This window comes from Xenopus laevis, chromosome 7L (assembly GCF_017654675.1).
Source record: "Xenopus laevis strain J_2021 chromosome 7L, Xenopus_laevis_v10.1, whole genome shotgun sequence".
NCBI classification, from domain to species: Eukaryota; Metazoa; Chordata; class Amphibia; order Anura; family Pipidae; genus Xenopus; species Xenopus laevis.
The window spans coordinates 19,640,218-19,662,279 of NC_054383.1; the positions used below are offsets into that span (position 1 = coordinate 19,640,218).

The window sequence follows — 22,062 nt, forward strand, 5'->3', positions numbered from 1 at the left end:
ATTGACTGGCCTGACTTCAACCAACACCTTAGGAAGGAACATTGATGCAAACCACAGCTGATCCTGGACTAATATTAGTGCCTGTCCTCTTACATATGGTTGGAAGCAAATCCCACCAACAATGTTACCTAGATAAGAGAAGAAGATTGAGGCTGGTTTAGCAACAAAAATAGGACCAACTTTACATTAATACCCTTGGTTTTGAATGAGATGCTGGGACAGGCAGATGACAATGCAGTGTATATGAATTAATTGCTGGTTTTTCTCTAGAAATGTCCAGCCAAGATCGTCTGCATGTTTTTCTGCTGTCTGATCTATTGATATTACTAAATATACATTATCAGTTAGAGGAAAGTATGCAGCACACCTTAGGGACTTAATAAATAATATTGCCATACACTTGCAAGTTCTATGTGCTCTTATCAAGCTATATATATGAGATTATGCATTATTTTGTATTATATTTATTAGGGATGCACCGAATCCACTATTTTAGGATTTGGCCAAATCTTGAATCCTATTTGACTGAATACTGAACCAAACTCAACCCCTAATTTGAATATTTAAATTAGGGGGGGAAGAGAAAGAATTTTGTCGAAAAGTCATGTAATTTTTTGCATTCGGTTTGGTTCAGGCATTTGGATTTGGCCGAATCCGAATCCTGCTGAAAAAGGCCAAATCCTGTACGGAATCCTGGTGCATCCCTAATAATAATATAATTATAAGTTGCTGAAGGGTTCTGTGGCCATATCAAGTCACACAGCTGTAAGCCCGTTCTTGGTGGTTTCCAGTAATAGTGATATTTAGCAGTATAGATGGACTCCAAGAACAAGTATATAGGGAACATGTTGTAAGGCAGCCTTCACCACACACTGGCGCTCCAGTGATTTAATGGCATTTAAAGGGGATATATCACAAAAATAAAAATGTAATATAAGCTTCATCTCACTGAAATAAGACATTTTCTAAATATATTTAAATTATAAAATTTAATTATAATTAAATTTGGAGGATTATTTTGCTGAAGCCACTGGTTCTGCAGAGTTGGAGAAAGTTTGTATTAAACAATCTATAAACTATAAAATCCACATTAGACAACACAGGACCCAGTTCAGTCTGCCTATTTTGATTATTAATCAGTCTTGCTGTATCGGCTTCTGGCAGATATTTGTCTTGTGCTGTTTTGATAAATTATGACGATCCCTAAGCAGCAGCCCAGACCACACTGAGCATGTGCATAGTCTTGGTCTTGCAAAGATGTTTAACAAAGTTACAAGATGGTGGCCCCCTGTGGCCAACTTTGAAAGTATAAATTATTTGTTTCATTAGGCTTCTGGTGCAGTAAGTTCATGATTATGTTTAGTATACAAAATACAGCATTTCTAGCCTTATTCTATTTTAGACTTTACTCCCCTTTTAATTCATCTTTTTGGGGGGTGGTTGCACCCTTCGCCTAAAACATGTATAAGCTCACCTTTTTATAATAACTGGCTCTGTTGGAAATCCCGTTTCTCTGTGTGCAAGGTGTTTGCCAGTCATTTTGTTAGCGTTTCTTTGTGGTGGAGTTCGTTTTTAGAGTTAGCTCTAAAATATCTACTACAAATTGAAGCCCCCCCTAGAAGACATAATGGGCCTACCTGCCAATCAAAATCTGATCCTCTGCATGAAGAGAGCATTAAGAGTTACAGGTTGCATAGAAAAATGGAAGAGTAACTTGAATATTTCACAAATGGTACAGAATGTTTAATTAATTATATTTAGAAAGTGTCTTACTTCAGTCAGATGAAGCTATATTAAATTTTCATTTTCATGTTAGATCCCCTTTAAGAAAAAAGCGAGCACATCAGATACTGGCTGGACACTAGAAGGTGTATAGACTGATCAAGGCTTAACAATAAATAATAGAGTGGATGGGCCCAAACCAGTGCACAAATAAAGTTGGAAGGTACAAGTGCACATCAGCACTCAGACATATATAGTTTTAAGACATGGGTAACTGTAAATGGTATGATGTCACAATGTGTTGGTTATACAAATACTGATCACTGGATTCACTCCACATCTTCTACCTCCTTGTCTCTGCCTACACCCTGCCAAGCTGTACTTGTTTCCACCATTATAATATCATAGAGAATTGATAGAATTGAAAGTGTGTCCAACAGTAATGTAACTGTCTTCCAGGCCTGGGCAAAGAATGTGCACCCGGGCCCCTCCTATACTTACCGCCACACAGAGGCACGATTTCCAAAAGGACCTGAGGGGGAGCGGACCCTGGTGCAATTGCACCATCTCCTCCCCCGGTAGTTACGCCACTGGTGTCCAAAAGTGAAGGTCCTGTTAATAGCAGAGAGAGAGAGAGAGATACAGGCAAAAAACTGCACGCAACCAATCACAAAGAATACATAAAATCTATTTCTGTAATTGTGCATGTCTTGTTTTGAACTTGGCACATGGCACAGCTAAGAAAGCCAGACAGTGTCGGACTGGCCCACCGGGATACCAGGAAAACTCCCGGTGGGCCCACGTGTTTCTCTTGCTTCTAACATTTTGGCCTATTTCATGGCCATTCTCTATTTCTTTATGGCAACAAAGAAGCGTAATGGAAGAAAAGAGTATAGTATGTAGAGAAAAGAGACTAGGAGAATAAAGAGGTTGAATGAGGAGAGGAGGTATAATAGTTTGGAAAGTGTGATTGTCAACAGCACTTCTGCTGCCAAAAATTATAATTTTGTAACAATTAAATTAAAAACAAAAATCAAAAGTGCTGCTTGTATCCAATGATACCAAATAGTTTCACAGTGACATCAGTCTTCATAATAAACATAGGTCTCTTTGGAAAATATTTTATTGCTTTAAAGGGAAAAAAACAATAATTAGAAAGATATGGAATGAATCGTGTATCCAGGTATACTGCATTGTGCAAGCTCATCAGTGCTACTCCCTCTACAGCTGCTTACAAATGAGAGTTATTTTAAGATTCCCTTTTCCATTAAAGTGAAAGTTCAAGATTAATCCAAGTAATTAATTACCTGACCCGAAATGTAATTGTTTCAGAGCACTGCCAGCATCTCAGGTACACAAGAGGGTAATACATAACAGCTGTAATAATTGTACAGAGGCTGCTGATAATTTGAATTTACATCTGACAATATAGATTAACTTATTTAAAGGAAGACTAAAGCTTAACAAAGAAGTGGGCTAGAAATGCTACATGTTGTGTTTTTACCAGTCCAAGCTGCCCACGATCCTTTAACAGTGTAGGTCTCCAAGGAAATGCCGCCACCCATTAAAAATGTAAAGGTTAAATTATGTTTGAGGGTAGAACTACATGGAAGATTTCTGTGCGTTTCTGTTGGATCCGACGATGTAAGTAATACAAAAGTCGGATGGTGTCGCAGCGTTCATCCGACATGACTGAACGCTACAACACCATCCGACTTTTGTATTACTTACCTTGTTTCCCGTCGCATCCAACTTGACGCAGGCGTTTTGTCGGCCAGCGTCGGATCCGTCAGAAACGCACAGAAATCGTCCGTGTAGTTCTACCCTAAAATTGCAATTTTGAGGGTAATCTCCATGTAATTTCCCATAATGAAGTATTTTTACCAGAATTCCAGCAGTGTTGCTGTTGCAAGGGGGCATTGCACCTTACACAATTGCCAACAATGCATCAAAATTAAATGCACTCACACTTCACCCATAAATTGGATGAAAGTTTTCCAAGTCCAGTTGGCCTCATTTTCAGCATTCAGCATGAGAGTGACGTGTGCTCCACAGACTTTATATGCAAGTGCCCTGCACCTATTAATGCTGTGTGCTGAGGGAACCCTGGAGCTACGGAGTTAATGGTAAGCTTCAGGGTTTCTCAGTGAGGCTGAGCTCCGTAAGTAATTGGTGCAAGTACCTTGAAAGGGGTTTAAACTTTTTAAACCAACTTTTATGATGTAGAGAGTGATATTCTGAGACAATTTGCAATTGGTTTTCATTTTTTATTATTTGTGTTTTTTTTGTGATTTAGCTTTTTATTTAACAGCTCTCCAACCATCTGGGTGCTAGGATCCAAATTACCCTAGCAACCATGCCCTGATTTCAATAAGAGACTGGACTATAAATAGTAGAGGCCTGAAAAGTCAGATGAGTAATAAAAAATATCAATAAAAGTACATTAGTTGCCTTACAGAGCATTTCTTTTTTTTAGATGGGGTCAGTGACCCCCATTTGAAAGCTGGAAAGAGTCAGAAGAAGAAGGCACGTAATTAAAAAACTATACAAAATAAAAAATGAAGACCGACTGACCATTCTATAACATACTATAAGATAACTTAAATGTGAACCATCCCTTTAATAAATGGGGTTTTACACTCAAACGACTGCAGGTAAATTTGCGTGTTTTTGTTGCATGTTTATATATACATTATATATATAAAATAAAATTCAGATTCACATTAAATGGCAGATCAGTCTTTGCAGTCTGCATCAGAATTTAATAATTAGTCCTGTAGCATCAGCTTCTATTATAGATAAACCTCATTCTCTCCATGATGATCCCTAAACTTAACCTTTTGGAGCAGGCACTCAATGAAGGCAAACTTCCAACAGGCAAATAGTTCAAAGTGAAGAAAGTTTATTGTGTCCACAGCCTTGCGTGTTTCGTGTCATAGGCTATCCCTAATCTTAGCCTCTCAACAGCTGCCTTGAGTTTACTGAGCATGTGCAGTGTCACTGACACTCAAAATGTGACCCAGTAAGATCCAAAATGAAGAGCTTCTGGGGACAACTTTGAAGGCCTGTTATAGGGCTGCTGACCCTCTCGGCTAGTTAAGTAAGTTTAGTAGTTAAAACATACAGTATAAATATGGTTTTTAGTACTCTCTTAACCAAATGTATGGTGAATATGAGGTTCGTTGTATTAAAGTTTATTATAATATATTAACATACAAAAGTGGAATAGAAAATAACTAGAAGAACAGGATTCACTGAAGGTTCTGGGTCAGAGCCGCAAGGTTTCCAGTGTTTTCAAAGTCAATCGCTGAGTTACAGACTTTTTAGTCCTTCCAAAATGGCCACCACACTCTAGCAGAGAAATAAGGAAGCAATTGACATTAAACCATTTAACATCATTGTTATAATAACATTCGAGAAATGAAATTACAAACATTTTACCTCTCTGTTGAAAGCTTTAGCCATGTCGGTCATGCCAATGCCATACTGGATAAGGGAGAAAGAAGATGTATTTTTGATATTCATCCTAAAACTTAGGGGGTTATTTACTAAACCTCGAATAATATCTGGTCTGGCTTTTTGGGGCAAAAACTCGTGGGAAAAAAACCCAAGATTTATTATGCCCTGAAGCCAGAATCCAAAAATCTACCATCGCAGACCTGTCCTGTATAAGTCATTGGTAGAGGTACCAATCTCAATTTGAAGTTATCGTGGTTTGCGCTGGATTTAGCCCGAAAATCTGACTTTTTCAGGTGGTTTTAAGTAGGGATGCACCAAATCCAGGATTCGGATCGGGATTCGGCCTTTTTCAGTAGGATTCGGCCGAATCCTTCTGCCCGGCCGAACCGAATCCAAGTCTTAATATGCAAACTAGGGGTGGGGAGGGAAATTACATGACATTTTGTCATGTAATTTCCCCTAATTGCATATGCAAATTAGGATTCAGATTCAGTTTGGTATTCGGTCGACTCTTTTGTGAAGGATTCGGGTTTGGCTGAATCCAAAATAGTGGATTCGGTGCATTCCTAGTTTTAAGGCAAAAACTCTATAAAAAAAAAAAAACGATTCGGGGAAAAAAGCCAGAACAATGTGAGCAATTCGGATTTTCGCTTGATTTTATCAAGTTTTTCCGAGATCAGATTAATTTGGGTTTTTATAAATAAAATATGAGATAAATTTGGATTTTAGTAAATAACCCCCTTACTGTTTACAAAAAGTTGATGTCAATGATCAGATTAGATTGTATTACCTCGTTTTTAATGCTGTGGTCGGCTCCTTTTTCTAGAAGCAGATGAACTAAAGATTCATGGTTATTCAAAACAGCCACCTGGAAAATCCACATACATACAAATGAGGATATTGATGAACAAGATCACCACAAAAAAATAGAATAAAATCTGTTGAAAATCTGAGTACAGTGTAGGCACTTACAGAGTAACCCATCTATCCACCACTGTAATTCTACTTTGTTTTTTTTCTTTTTTCATTTTCTTTTTCTCTTTTCATTCTTAGGACAGTCCAAACCCACTGAATGTTTGGGAAACCCCCATTCACTGATATCACCTGTGTGGGGATTTCTGGGAAATCTTTCTCTCCCCTGTTTTTGCATTTTGGTCTAAGGATAGAAAGCCTTTAAATTAGCAGCGCCTCTCAGTTCACGACTATAGTGGGTGAGATCCTGTACTTTCTGGTGGAAATATAGCCATAGGTAAAGGCACCGATTCCTGGCACTGACGAGGTTATTTGGGACCCCTTGAGAAGGAGGCTTTAGACCAATTCTTACATCTGGTTTTTCAAACATATCTGCACATTTTTAAAACATGGGGGTAACAGACCCCCTAAATCACCAAGAATTATCTCAGTACCTGAAAAAAAAAGGCGCTAGTTAGAACTACTGAGGACTAATTATACAGGCATATACACAAATATTACAAATAAAGTAACGCATATTGATCCACAGGCTTCCATAGGTTATTAATTGGACATAGTCTTTGGGGGTTATTTATCAAGGTCCAAATTTATCTCAGTATTTCTAATATCAAACTTTGAGAAACTCCGAATTCCAGAATGGACCATATTTATAAATAAAAAAGCCTGAATATAGGGTTGGGCAAACTTCGGAGCTTTCCCCGAGAACTTCGAATTGTTCTGAGTTTTCCGCAAAACTACGTTTTTTTCTGACTTTTCAGAGTTTTTTGCGCCGAAACCCCGTTATCATCGGACAATGGTACGGACATCAGCGCAGACACGGAAACCGTCCCCACTGACTTATACAGGACCTCGAGCAGCTTTTAGATTCAGGGGGTTTCGGATTCTGAGTTTTTAGATCATCGGACTTTAATGAATCTCAAAAAATGTATAGGTTTTTTTTTTTGCTGCGAAAACTACGAATTATTTGAGTTTCAGATGTTAGGAGCTTGATAAATAACCCCATTTATGTTGTATATCTTTGTCTCTGTTTCTTTCGGTTGGTAAGGCATCTATGAATGAGATAAATAACAGCTAAATGTCTGTAGTGATAAAAAAAGATTTACGTTTAAGGATAGTAGAACGTTTACCATCAAAGGTGTCTTTCCATTGGTATCCTTAGCGTTTACTTCCGCTCCAGCTGCAATTAATAATCGGGCGATGTCTACGTTTCCCGAGATTGCTGCGATTCTCATGAGAGGCGTCCATTCCAAATGGGTGTCTTTACTGTCAATCTGAATCCAAACAGATATCATGTACTTAATTATGAATTACATCCAAATTCAGTAAAAAAAAAAAGTTAACTTAGGGAGTGGCTTCTTTCCATGAAATAAAACTGTGTTTAGCCGACAAACAGAAAAAAAGAGCAGCCCTTGACAAGGGGAATTATTGCAATGACCGTATTCCCATAACCATTAAGGTACCACTTACTAAAATGTATGGATTTTATATACCCAGTGCAACACCAATTTGTCCATGTGTCTACTAATATAAATACCAATTGCAGAATGGGAGGGAGCACTGTATTGTACAATAAAACTTGGACCAGGCATTATGTACAAAGTTCTCTTTTCATGCTGGTTTGGTATACATGAAATTGTGCTTAATTTAGAGACGTGTACACGTTCATGTGATGCCCACAATGGGGAAAATTTACTAAAGGGCAAATTTTCGCCTCAGAAGGCTTTGCCATACTTCGCACAACTTTGTCAGGCGTGAATACGCGTATTTATCAGAATGCAAAGTTTCGTCTTGACAGGTGAACGCTGGCTACGTTTCACCAGAAAAAAATTGTCAGTGTTGACATTTCTAAGCGAATTTTCTCTAGCGTTATTTTCTTCCTACCGAAACTTCGTTAGCATACTTGTGTTTACTTCAATTAAAATATGCCAGGTATATATATATATATAGGTCATATATATTTCTTTATTAGTGATTGTTGGTGAAATTGCTGGAAGCGGGCACTTATTATTAAAAATTTCCATGGAAACAAAAAATAGACAAAAAAGACCCTCTATTGTCCTAGACATAAGCCCACTCAAAAATGTGTGGCATGAGCTTCAAATGGTTAAAAAAAATTAAAAACAGTTACAACTTTTTAACACAATCCCAGATTAAAATATGAAAAAATGCCAGCGTTTTCCCTATTTTTATTAAGGAAACGATGTCACTGACACAATAATGTTGAGGATGAAGCTTCATCTTATCAATTCGCCAGGCAAAACAGACTCTAGTGAAAAGGATAACGGATTGGAAGGTTCGCACTTTGATAAATTTGTGGAGTAACGATCGTTCGCCTGAATGAAAATAAGCTCGGTGAAACTGAGCTTTTTTCACTAGCTAATTGTCTTCTTAGGGGCAAATTCCCAAAGCGGCGCAAATCCACTTCGCCCACTTCGCAACACTTCACCAGGCGTAAATTCGCCAGGACAACCCTAATTCCCTAAAATGCGAAGTTGCGTCAAGGGCGCCGGACTCTGGCGAAGTTGCGCCATCGCTGGCTAATTTGCATACAGCAGGAAGTGAACGTTTAATGGACATATATATTGCAGCAAATGCATTACACTACACAAGCCCGGGGAACCTTAATAAAATAAAATAGAGTTGTTATATTGCCCTACACATTAGCCCAGTGTATAGTTTATGTGCCATATGTTAGGAATGTAGGGGGGAACCCGGTTACCCAAAGAAAAATCTACTGTCTTTTGCAGGCTATCACACTGAAAAAAGTAAATGACGCCAGTGTTTTTTGGGAAAGAATTGAGGAAGTCCCATCCACTCCATTGCACTTCGCCTGGTCTGAGGCGGCGAAGGCAAGTCTGGCGCAAGAGGTAACGTTCAGTAAAATCCGTATCTTTCTGAATTTGCGTAGTTACGACCCTTTGCCAGAGCGAAACTTCGCCTGGCGATAAAGTGCGAATGATCGCTAGCGTTTGTCTCTTTTGCTAGCAAAGTTACGCCTGCGCCCTTTATGGAATTGGCAAAGAACCTAAATGATGTCTCGCTGGCGAATTTTCACTAGCGCTAGTCACTTCGCCCTTTAGGGAATCTGCCACTTAGCCTTTTAGTAAATTGGCAATGTCCTTGCATATTGTCTTTTTGTAAATTTTCACTAGAAAAGCCCACTTCACCCTTTATTAAATCTGCCCCAATGACTTGATTTGCGCACAATTCATAAACAGGTGCAAGGTTAATTTCCATGTCTCTTTACAATTTGTGCATTAAAAGTTGTATGCCAATTCACAGTGGTCACAATTATGCTGGAATTCTATTTAAAAAAAAGTGCATTATTGGAAAATAACATGCTGCATTGTGTTGTATTAATGCAATGTAAAGAGCCCCCATGGCCTAGTTTAAAATATCAACGTTTTTTTTCTGTACGCCAAGCCGTAAAGCTAGAACAAGTCTGTAATATGGCTACTGTAAAATCTTACTTAAGAAAGTACATTTTCCTTCTTTAAACAACAGTTCTCCAAGCATTCCTGGGGGAGCTGCTGAAATTTTTACAATATCTTTGCTTGAATGAATATATGAAATCAAAATAAACGACCCTGTTATTTATCTCTAATTTTCCTCGTATTCATTGATCTTCAAGAAGGGATTTTCTTAAATTTTGGCCTTTAAGGTGCTCCCGGAGGACTTGCATAAAATGCTCTCGTTCAGATTATTGATTTATTTTTTCTCTAAAGGTCTGCTGTTGTTTTCTTGTGAGCTGTACAGGATGCAGATTCTAACAGCTCCTTCTGTGTCAATTATAAGGAACTCTTGTCTGCACAGTAACTGTGTCAATCACTGAGGGGTGCCAATCTATTAGATGACCGCCCCTGTGCTAGCATTTACTAAATTTCTTTTGACTCCATATACAAACCATCAGGGGTGTAATTAGATGATACAAATTCATTTTTGGTCCCAACATATCCAGAGGTTGACCTGTTTTACCAATATATATATTGAAATTGTTCATTAATTAGGGACTCATGAAGCCCCCTATATATCCTGGGCTACCCAACAGCCACAGGGTCTGCTTCCTTTGTAGTTACACCCCTGCAGGCCATCAAGCTGCTGACTCAGTCAATATGATGGCTGCAGGAGGGCTGTATGATGGATGGCTGCTGAGCTTGCTGGTACAGGTATAGGGAGCAGTAATATAAATGAAAAAATTTTGCACACTTTCTTGCTCTCTTTATTTAAAAACCATCATGGTAAGGAGGGAAATGGTAATGCAGGACAGGGGGCACTGAGTGAAGCTCTTGCCTGGGGTGCTGAACTACCTTGTGTCTGCCCTGGCAAGGATGTCACTCATATGTGAAAACAGTTAAGTCATATAAGACATAACCATAAATCCATATGCCTCCTCCTCCCCTGTGTATAATACAGTACCCCAGCATATGATTAAACACCTTAGGGGCCACTAACAATCATTTTCAATTGCTAATAAACCCCCAGAACAAATACCAAAGTATGACACACACACAGGGAGCATAGGGAAGGCAGAACAGAGCAGGAGACAGGAATCAGGAGTAGTCTAATATGTACTACATACAGTGACACAGTGCTGGGGCTCCATTAGCATTTTGAATAAGGTGTGAACAGGTGAACAATGTGGGCAGTTTCAGTCTGGGTCTCAGGTATGAACAGTACAGGCCTTTAGAATATAAACAATAGAGGTGTCACAAGTGTGAACAATACAGGGGGATCACAGGTGTGAACAATACAGAGGATTACAGTGTGAATTTGAGGTTTAAACAATGGAGGGGCCAGTCAATCTCTGTAGAGATACCTATTAAAGTTTACATATGGTAAGCAGACACAGCAGGCAGACTTTGATGTGGAGGGCCATATAAGGGGCCCTGCCCTACTTCATATATGCAATGGTAGTAGCACTTTACTGAAGGCAGCATACTATTTTCCTAGAGGGTTATTTACTAAACTCCAAATGCAAAAATCCCCAAAAAAATTAATATAATAATTTCCCACACCAGTCAGTTGAACTGAAGAAGCTGCTCGGATGAGTAGTGAAACGTCTTCATTGATTACTCAGCAAGTCCAGTTGTTTTTAGATTTACCTATACTAGATATAACATGACCTGGATGAATGAAAATCTTCATAGTCATATCCCCAAAAAATTGTGATTTTGTTTTTATAAAATCAGACTTTTAAAAAATCACGAATTTTTTGGAATTTATTAAACCCCGAGGATGGTAAAATCCGAATTAAACCTGACGAGGTTGCATATAAGTCAATGGGAGAAGTCCCAATGATTTTTGATCTGCGCTGGGTTTGTGCAAAATACCCCGTTTTACCCCCGGTTTTTGGGCAAAAAAGCATATGAAATATGAGTTTTTGGTGAAAAATCTGAAAAAATTGTGAAAACCTGATTTTTTTTCCCGCACAGCAAGTTTTCGGGAAAATGTAATAATAAATAAGCGTAAAAAACCCGCGCGGATTTGATCGGCGTTTGTATCAGAAAATGTTGAGATAAAATCGGACTTTGATAAATAACCCCCTTAGTTTTCAAAGTGAAACAACACCTACACTATAAAAGGAATGGGATGCATGGAATCAATAATCTCCAGTGAACACTATTTAATGCAACAGCCCTTATATTGTTTTTTTCAATTACCTTATTGGATGACTGTGAAGGCTTCTGCACTATAAATCCTATGTTTGCTTCCTCTCCTAGGTCATGCTGTACACGTGGCTCGTTATTTTTATAATCAAAGTGATTAATCTGCCTGTACCATCAGCAATGGCTATGTGCAATTTCTTTCCCTTTAATTTGAAGAAACTACCTGGTTTTTTATTTTCTGTTACAAGAGGGATCATTCATGACCCCTGGGGTCCAAGAGCGCAACCCTTACTGCTCAAAGCCCCCTGGATGCTGCACTCTAAACCAAGTACTGGATGAAAAATCTGACACTTAGGGGGTTATTTACCATATATGTATTAATAATCATCAATCAGTTATTATTGGCACGCGTATGGCCAGTTTGTGATGTATAAATCAGGGATTGAAACCTTCACTACTGTACTAGCCTAGACTAGAAAAATACAGAAGACAGTTACAATTCAGATTTATTAAGAATTATGCCAACCAATGCTTTGCCTCCAACCAGATCCCCTCAGTGGTAGAGTTGCAGCAGTGATTCTAATATCTGAACGGCATTTTCTTTTCTTTAATTATATTTGCTGTGCCAAACCATGTCAGACTACTGGATGCCGTCTTCAATGAAGCTTAAATATCATGACAAATGTGCTTAAAATCAATTATATAAGCAAAGAGGTTTTTGGCAAAAGAAAAATAGAAGAAAAAGTATTCACGTACCTTACAGCCATCATCAATCATCCACTGAACAACTTTCAAATGGCCTCCGTCTGCTGCCCAGTGCATTGCTGTACATCCTCCTTTATCTCTGCTTTCCCACGAGGCTCCTTGTCCTCTTAAATACTGCACAATATTAAGGTGGCCAGCAAAACAAGACAGCATGACACTGTGGGGACCAATAAAGTCAGGTGTGACATATATAATACCAAAATGTTAGGATATAGTAAAGCAGTGAGAGTTGCAGTTCAGTATCAGCAAACAGATATCCATACATTAGAATGCCTAACATGTAAAACAATGTTTGGTTTGACTGAAAACAGAATAGAAGTCGCTATGGATCTTAAGCTATGCCAGGATTCCCATCCAGCCGTGGGCCCATATTTTATCAAATTTTGCAGGTCACTCTTGTGCCCCACAAGTCAGTATAACAGAGGGCAGACTAAGTAAATCAAGTTGACTCACTGTTTGATTGAAGGGGTTCCTCTTCCAATCCAGTTTAGGGTCACAAGAAATAAAGGTATAGGGGTCACAGGAAATAAAATTATAGGTGAGGGAGAGCGAGGTCTCATCTAATGGTGCTGTAAGGGTCCACCAGGTCACTCTCCAGAACCCTGACCTCATTAGTGTCCAATATCACTATTGTTCTTGCAGCTGAATGGAAGCAAAAACACCAAAAATATTCCAGTGTCTAGTGTAGTGATCCCCGTAGAACTTATTTTTATTGCTTGTGTGGCACCCCAATATTTGAATGTTGGGCAGCTTATAGGGGTCTCAGGAAATAAAATTATAGGTGAGGGAGAGTGAGGCCTCATCTAATGGTGCTGTAAGGGTCCACCAGGTCACTCTCCAGAACCCTGACCTCATTAGTGTTCAATATAACTATTATTCTTGCAGCTGAATGGAAGCAAAAACACCAAAAATATTCCAGTGTCTAGTGTAGTGATCCCCTTAGAACTTATTTTTATTGCTTGTGTGGCACCTCAATATTTGAATGTTGGGCAGCTTATAGGGGTCTCAGGAAATAAAATTATAGGTGAGGGAGAGTGAGGCCTCATCTAATGGTGCTGTAAGGGTGTCCACCAGGTCACTCTCCAGAACCCTGAACTCATTAGTGTCCAATATCACTATTGTTCTTGCAGCTGAATGGAAGCAAAAACACCAAAAATATTCCAGTGTCTAGTGTAGTGATCCCCTTAGAACTTATTTTTATTGCTTGTGTGGCACCCCAATATTTGAATGTTGGACAGCTTTTGGAATGAAATTTTTGACAGGCAAGAATATTTTTTGGTGATGTATAATGTAATATGCTCCCCCGAAAGTATATTGCTGGTAAGTGTTCCTTAAACAACAAAGGTTGTCTGTGTGATTCTATCCTAACATTCTTATTTTAGCTATCTTTAGTTCTGTCTCCTGGGTTCATTATGATATCATACCCGGCCTAACATAACTTGTTATTCACCTCTAAGGGAAACCGATCACTAAGAAGAAAGGATATCCATAATTAGTCCCACTAAAATTCTAAAGATAGAGTGATATGATAAGATCTGACAGTGTTTTCCCCTGTTTTTTACCAGGCAAGATAAAATTGAGCTGGGTGGGAAGAAAAAAATAAATCCATGCCTCCCCCACCTCTCTAGAATACAGACGTAGATAGGACTATAGGAAAATACAGCACACAAAAAATTGTCATTGGTGTGTGGGTGCCAGATGCCAGGGGAAAACTGCCAGACGATGCCGGGAGAGCACTGTGTGATATGAGCCTACAACAACAGTAATTGCAATCAGCAGGTCTAACCTTCCTGGATAAGCTAAACTGGCCTCCATAGTGCACATTGGCCAGCTCTGTATTAAATATCTTAATAGATGGAAAAGAACCTACATTTTTGCTGGCAAGGGCTGGGGCTACATACTTGTAACAGTTGGAAATGTATTTTGGAGTTATATATCCTCTTGAAAATAAAGACAAAACAAAGATATATAGATGCCTAGTCTGTTAGCTAGGAAAAAAACCTCAGATTTTACAGAACACCTCTTTGAACAGAAAGCACTAATAAAAGGACACTTTGGTAGGACTGAACATTTTGTTGACATTTTCTGCAGGGCACTGTCACAAAAAAACTCACTGGAAAATGGGAATAGTAGGAAGAAACATGACTGGGTATTAAAGTGAAGTCATCCAAAATCAACGCAGCGCATTAATCTCTTTATTTGTAGCACTAAATACTTCCTTTAACTCTAACACCTTTCAGCACAAATTGAAAAGGGCATGGAAACATTAAAGTGGATGTGCCAGTGTACTTTCTCTCTCCTGCAGAATGATAGTGCCACATAATCAATAGCGATGCTGTTTTTTTAAATTGCCTAAAAATGAAAATATTACAAGAAAGACCGCAACAAATGATACATTTATATTGCAGCATAGACTGAGAGCTTTACTAACATTAAACTGGTCTTTATAAATGAAGCCATGAAAGTTTCTACTTAAACATCGTTATACAAAGACTGCAGATGCATTTGTATCTTTTGGATGAGTCAAAGCATCATACTCAGAATAGAAAAAAGATCTAAGCTAACTCCTATTAAAAAGGAAGACGCTTGACTGACATCTTAAAATAACATTTAAAGTACGGATTTACAAATACAACTTTTAGGTTAAATGAGTAGAAAAAGTCTTAATTACTTAAGGGTTCATTTGTTAAATATGCTTGCAATGATTATAATCACTAACATCAGACCACTGACTGGTGTTCATATTTGATGAAAAGAACCACAATAATAATCATGAATCCATGGCTAAATACATGACCTGATGTTTGACATCAAAAAACAACTGGACTTGAACCAAAGATGAAAACCATTAGTCTAAGGGCTGCAGGGGAGTACTGGCTTCTATTCTTTAACCCTTTAAGTGCCACCCCACGTAGAATCTACGTTCTGTGGGGATGGCACTTGAAATGCCACAGAACGTAGATTCTACGTTCTGCAGCATTTCAGGGTTAGGGAACGGAGGAGCGGCTTTTCAAGCCGCTTGCTCCGTTCCTCTTCGTTCCCCAGCCCCCAGGCAATGAGCAGGGGCCGGGAACGAGTGGCCCCTGAGGCGCGATCGCCCAGGGGCCCCAAATGCAGCAGCAGACACGTGCACACTGCGTGTCCTGCTGCTGCTTTCACTTCCTGAGCCGAAGCTCCGCCCCCTCTCAACGGATCTTCCTGGGTGATGCAGCATTTTCTTCCTCCAGCCCTGCACAACGATCTGGACCTGCTTCCCCCAGGTTAGTGCCCATCCACACACAGAAACACACACAAACACACAAACACACACTTATTTTCCCATTACACACTTACATTCACACTTACACACAATCACATACATTTTTGGGGGATCAGGGGGGTCACACACATTCACAGCACCCCCACACGCTTGCACACACACACAACATGCAATTGGTCAGTTGTACACACACACATACACACTTGCACTGTTGTGTATTTTTTTTTTTTTCTTATCGCATCGTCTGTTTTTTTTGCTGAAAAAACTGTTTTATTGCCATTGCGAATAGCGTATTCGCTAATTGCACTGCGCAATACCTTTTGTATGTTATTTTGGTGATTATACTGCAATTTGGGTGATTTTGGTGCATTTTTAGACATTTTATTGCATGTTTTGCCATTTTATTACATTTTCAGCTTTGCAAAGGTGTTGTTCCCCTTTTTCTGTCTGTAAAACCTATTTGGCCATGCTAAAATTATCAAAAATTGATTCTGACTGCTGATTACAGTAGGCGAAAAAAAAAAAGCATTGATTTTTGCGGTTTTGTTGGATTTTAGGGATTTTTGTTACTTCATTTTGACCTTGGAAATTTTGTCTGCTATATAACCATTTGGAGGTCTCTGTGTACAAAATAGTTTGGTAAATCTTTTCATATCAGGCATCAAACTGTTCAGTACACTCCTTGCTTTCATATTTAGGATGACTTTTGCTGGTACGTTACAAAATGTGGGGTATATAATGGGGTAAAATGCAAGCTTTGTGACTATTTTCAGAATTTCCATAAAAAGCGTTATGTTTAGCATTGCTTTGCGGTTTTGTAGTTTGCAGTAGAAAATTGTAATTACCTGCTTTAGATTCGTCTGAATGTGTACTTTCAGAAAATATATGGGTTTCTAGGGTCTCCATACTGTTAGGGGGTCTTATGGTGCATAATGCACATACCAGGTGTTGTATTGTAGCAGTCAGAGTGTCATATGTGAAAATTCATATGTACTATTTTCATTGGGACGTCTCTGTATGCCACCTAGTTTGGTAAATCTTTTCATATCAGGCATCAAACTGTTCAGTACACTCCTGGCTTTCATATTTAGGATGACTTTTGCTGGTACGTTACAAAATGTGGGGTATATAATGGGGTAAAATGCAAGCTTTGTGACTATTTTCAGAATTTCCATAAAAGAGTTATGTTTAGAATTGCTTTTTCAGTTTGGTAGTTTCACAATAGAAAGATGTAATTACCTGCTTTAGATTCGTCTTAATGTGTAATTTCAGAAAATATATGGGTTTCTAGGGTCTCCATACTTTTAGGGGGTCTTACGGTGCATAATGCGCATACCATGTGCTTGTATTGTAGCAGTCAGAGTGTCATATGTGAAAATTCATATGTACTATTTTCATTTGGGCGTCTCTGTATGCCACCTAGTTTGGTAAATCTTTTCATATCAGGCATCACACTGTTCAGTACACTCCTGGCTTTCATATTGAGGATGACTTTTGCTGGTACGTTACAAAATGTGGGGTATATAATGGGGTAAAATGCAAGCTTTGTGACTATTTTCAGAAATTCCATAAAAAGCGTTATGTTTAGCATTGCTTTGTGGTTTTGTAGTTTGCAGTAGAAAGATGTAATTACTTGCTTTAGATTCGTCTGAATGTGTGCTTTCAGAAAATATATGGTTTTCTAGGGTCTCTATACTGTTAGGGGGTCTTATGGTGCATAATGCACATACCAGGTGCTTGTATTGTAGCAGTCAGAGTGTCATATGTGAAAATTCATATGTACTATTTTCATTTGGGAGATTTTTGTGGGGTAAAAACACAGAAATATATATTTACCCCCCAAAACCATATATTTTTGGAAAGTACACATTCTACCGAATCTAAAATGAGTACCCATGCCTTTCTGCTCCAAACTACTGAGTCGCAAGGCCTTCCCAAAATTGACGGTTTTGGTGAAATATCTGAAAATTGCCTCAAAGCTTCGACTTCCCAGCACCATATTACCCATGTATCATTACGTACCAAGAAAAAGCACCCTAAATATGATTGCCAGGGTTCCTCCAAACAGTTTGGTGGCCATTGTTCATAGGTTTACCAAAGTATCTTGCATTTAGAGGCCCCAAAATGAAGTTAGCGCATATAAATAGTCCTGTAGGTAACTTCAGCTAAATCAACACATTGACTGCATTTTTTGTGGGGTAAAAACACAGAAATATATGTTTACCCCCCAAAACCATATATTTTTGGAAAGTACACATTCTACCGAATCTAAAATGGGTACCCATGCCTTTCTGCTCCAAACTACTGACATTTAGAGTCCCCGCAAGGCCTTCCCAAAATTGTCGGTTTTGGTGAAATATCTAAAAATTGCCTCAAAGCTTCAAATTCCCGCACCATATCACCCATGTATCATTACGTACCAAGAAAAAGCACCCTAAATATGATTGCCAGGGTTCCTCCAAACAGTTTGGTGGCCATTGTTCATAGGTTTACCAAAGAATCTGGCATTTAGAGGCCCCAAAATGAAGTTAGTGCATATAAATAGTCCTGTGGGTAACTTCAGCTAATAACTTCATTTCGGGGACTCTAAATGCCAGATTCTTTGGTAAACCTATGAACAATGGCCACCAAACTGTTTGGAGGAACCCTGGCAATCATATTTAGGGTGCTTTTTCTTGGTACGTAATGATACATGGGTGATATGGTGCTGGGAAGTTGAAGCTTTGAGACAATTTTCAGATATTTCACCAAAACCGTCGATTTTGGGAAGGCCTTGCGACTCAGTAGTTTGGAGCAGAAAGGCATGGGTACTCATTTTAGATTCGGTAGAATGTGTACTTTCCAAAAATATATGGTTTTGGGGGGTAAACATATATTTCTGTGTTTTTACCCCACAAAAAATGCAGTCAATGTGTTGATTTTTCATTAGCTGAAGTTACATACAGGACTATTTATATGCGCTAACTTCATTTTGGGGCCTCTAAATGCCAGATACTTTGGTGAACCTATGAACAATGGCCACCAAACTGTTTGGAGGAACCCTGGCAATCATATTTAGGGTGCTTTTTCTTGGTACGTAATGATACATGGGTGATATGGTGCTGGGAAGTTGAAGCTTTGAGACAATTTTCAGATATTTCACCAAAACCGTCGATTTTGGGAAGGCCTTGCGACTCAGTAGTTTGGAGCAGAAAGGCATGGGTACTCATTTTAGATTCGGTAGAATGTGTACTTTCCAAAAATATATGGTTTTGGGGGGTAAACATATATTTCTGTGTTTTTACCCCACAAAAAATGCAGTCAATGTGTTGATTTTTCATTAGCTGAAGTTACATACAGGACTATTTATATGCGCTAACTTCATTTTGGGGCCTCTAAATGCCAGATACTTTGGTAAACCTATGAACAATGGCCACCAAACTGTTTGGAGTAACCCTGGCAATCATATTTAGGGTGCTTTTTCTTGGTACGTAATGATACATGGGTGATATGGTGCTGGGAAGTTGAAGCTTTGAGGCAATTTTCAGATATTTCACCAAAACCATCGATTTTGGGAAGGCCTTGCGACTCAGTAGTTTGGAGCAGAAAGGCATGGGTACCCATTTTAGATTCGGTAGAATGTGTCCTTTCCAAAAATATATGGTTTTGGGGGGTAAACATATATTTCAGTGTTTTTACCCCACAAAAAATGCAGTCAATGTGTTGAATTTTCATTAGCTGAAGTTACCCACAGGACTATTTGTATGCACTAACTTCATTTGGGGGCCTCTAAATGCCAGATACTTTGGTAAACCTATGAACAATGGCCACCAAACTGTTTGGAGGAACCCTGACAATCATATTTAGGGTGCTTTTTCTTGATACGTAATGATACATGGGTGATATGGTGCTAGGAAGTTGAAGCTTTGATGCAATTTTCAGATATTTCACCAAAACTGACAATTTTGGGAAGGCCTTGCGACTCAGTAGTTTGGAGCAGAAAGGCATGGGTACCCATTTTAGATTCGGTAGAATGTGTCCTTTCCAAAAATATATGGTTTTGGGGTGTAAACGTATATTTCTGTGTTTTTACCCCACAAAAAATGCAGTCAATGTGTTTATTTTTTATTAGCTGAAGTTACCCACAGGACTATTTGTATGCGCTAACTTCATTTTGGGGCCTCTAAATGCCAGATACTTTGGTAAACCTATGAACAATGGCTACCAAACTGTTTGGAGGAACCCTGGCAATCATATTTAGGGTGCTTTTTCTTGGTATGTAATGATACATGGGTGATATGGTGCTGGGAAGTTGAAGCTTTTAGGAAATTTTCAGATATTTCACCAAAACTGACAATTTTGGGAAAGCCTTGCGACTCAGTAGTTTGGAGCAGAAAGGCATGGGTACTCATTTTAGATTCGGTAGAATGTGTACTTTCCAAAAATATATGGTTTTGGGGGGTAAACGTATATTTCGGTGTTTTTACCCCACAAAAAATGCAGTCAGTGTTTTGATTTTTCAGTAGCTGAAGTAAAGTCCTGGACAATTTGGATGTGCTAACTTCATATTGGGGTCTCTAAATGCCAGGTACTTTGGTAATCCTATGCACAATGGGGATCAAACTGTTCAGTGGACCCCTGGCAATCATATTCAGGGTGCTTTTTCTTGGTATCTAATATAGTGTGTGATATGCGGAGCAGCAAAATAAAACCTTTGAAGTGATTTTTCAAAATTTTGATACATTTTGATAAAAAACGCTACGTTCAGACAAGCTTTGATGTTTGGTAGTTAGGAGTAGAGAGACACAGTTACCCATTTTGGAATCGGCAGAATGTGTACTTTCCAAAAATATATGGTCTTCTGGGGTAAACATACTGTTTCAGGATTTTGTGGCCTTGGAATCAAAAGTATGCCGTTTTCTGCCTTCTGCTTTCAAAATTCGGGAATATACTGCCGGTAGTTTTTGCTGTACAGATGTCCTAAATCTTCCTAAAACTATACATATTTGGTATTGGCATGTTCAAGAGACATGAGGCTTTCCAAATCAGTTGGATTTTCATGCGTAAAATGAAATTTTTTTTTTTTGTATTTAGCACTATAAATCTTTTTGCAGAGGTGGAAATACAAGAAAACTCAGGCAGATTTAGAAAGCTCAGTTTCTCCCGAAAAAAACAATGTATAGTTTTCCTAGCTGAACTATAGGTTTCCCCTCAGAAAATGCCCCTAAAGTGAGAGAGCACAGAATGTTTCAAAAACGTCTGGCATTTCGCGTAACCAAATTGGTCAATTCTGCTGGCACTTAAAGGGTTAAAGGTATTTAGATGACATTCTACGTTTGCTAACCTGAAATATACAATAGAACCCAGATTTTATGTTTTGTCACAGTCCCAATCAGGCAAACTGTGTTTTTTCTTTCCTAGACTTAACGTTTTCCCGGAATTAACGACATTTTGACACAGCCATTTTGCCGCAATGTGTGAATATCTAAGATCCAAAGGGCTCCTTGTCATAAAGAATTCTTGTGTGATTATGCCAAACATCCTAAACAACCATATGCTAAGTAATACTTTTGGGTGAAGGCCAATGAGACATGAGGTTCTACAAGTAAGTGCGTACCTTGTCCTCACGCTCCATCTACCGATGTCATGATTTGACGAATAGCTTGCCTGCCTCCTGCCTGAGCCAATAGGCAGTTAAATGAACCTGCGTCTTTTCATCATTGCATCAGTCTGTTTTTATTTTGTTTATTAGATTATTCTGATTTAGTAATATTATTTCTGTTATTCTCAAGGTTACACAGTATGTAGGGTCCTTCTTGCCAGTCATTCACCTGCGGTTCATCCTGACAAAAAGGCAGGCCATAATAACATTCTACAGGTTTCTGTAACTGCTCAGCTTCTTTCTACTTGCAGAATGAAATTTATATCCAGACTGTGCCCACTGCCTTGCTATCCAATTACAGGTGCCCTGGCATGCTTTATGACTAACAAGGCAGAAAGAAGTCACATATGCTTTATGTGGAACCCACTCACTGTCTGCACATCACTGTTTAAATGTGAGCAACAGTTTAAATAGGATAACAACAAAGGGAGGGGGAAATATGTGATGATAAAATATGTTTGGAATCCACAAGATAAACATAAAGCATCACTTTGAACAAAGCATACAATTTAACTATGATTAATATACATAACCAAATAATAATGATAATGATGAAGATATATTACTAGTTTTTCAAAGCAAGAAATCATTTTAAAACATAATTCTTTGTAATAAACACAGAGACTAAAAAGTGGGTT

The 22,062-nt window shown here is 38.6% G+C and overlaps 1 protein-coding gene across 1 annotated transcript in view; it reads right to left on the minus strand.

Moving 5' to 3' along the window:
• Positions 1–4,602: 4,602 nt before the first annotated feature.
• The window catches only part of fank1.L (fibronectin type III and ankyrin repeat domains 1 L homeolog), a 71,018-nt gene continuing 53,558 nt past the window's right edge, over positions 4,603–22,062 (minus strand). The window contains exons 7-11 of the mRNA XM_018225177.2: positions 12,516–12,681; positions 7,281–7,424; positions 5,972–6,049; positions 5,164–5,208; positions 4,603–5,073 (exon numbers count right to left, since the gene is read on the minus strand). Coding sequence (XP_018080666.1) covers positions 5,035–5,073; positions 5,164–5,208; positions 5,972–6,049; positions 7,281–7,424; positions 12,516–12,681 — 472 coding nt within the window. The 3' untranslated portion in view covers positions 4,603–5,034. The remainder of the gene's footprint in view (positions 5,074–5,163; positions 5,209–5,971; positions 6,050–7,280; positions 7,425–12,515; positions 12,682–22,062) is intronic.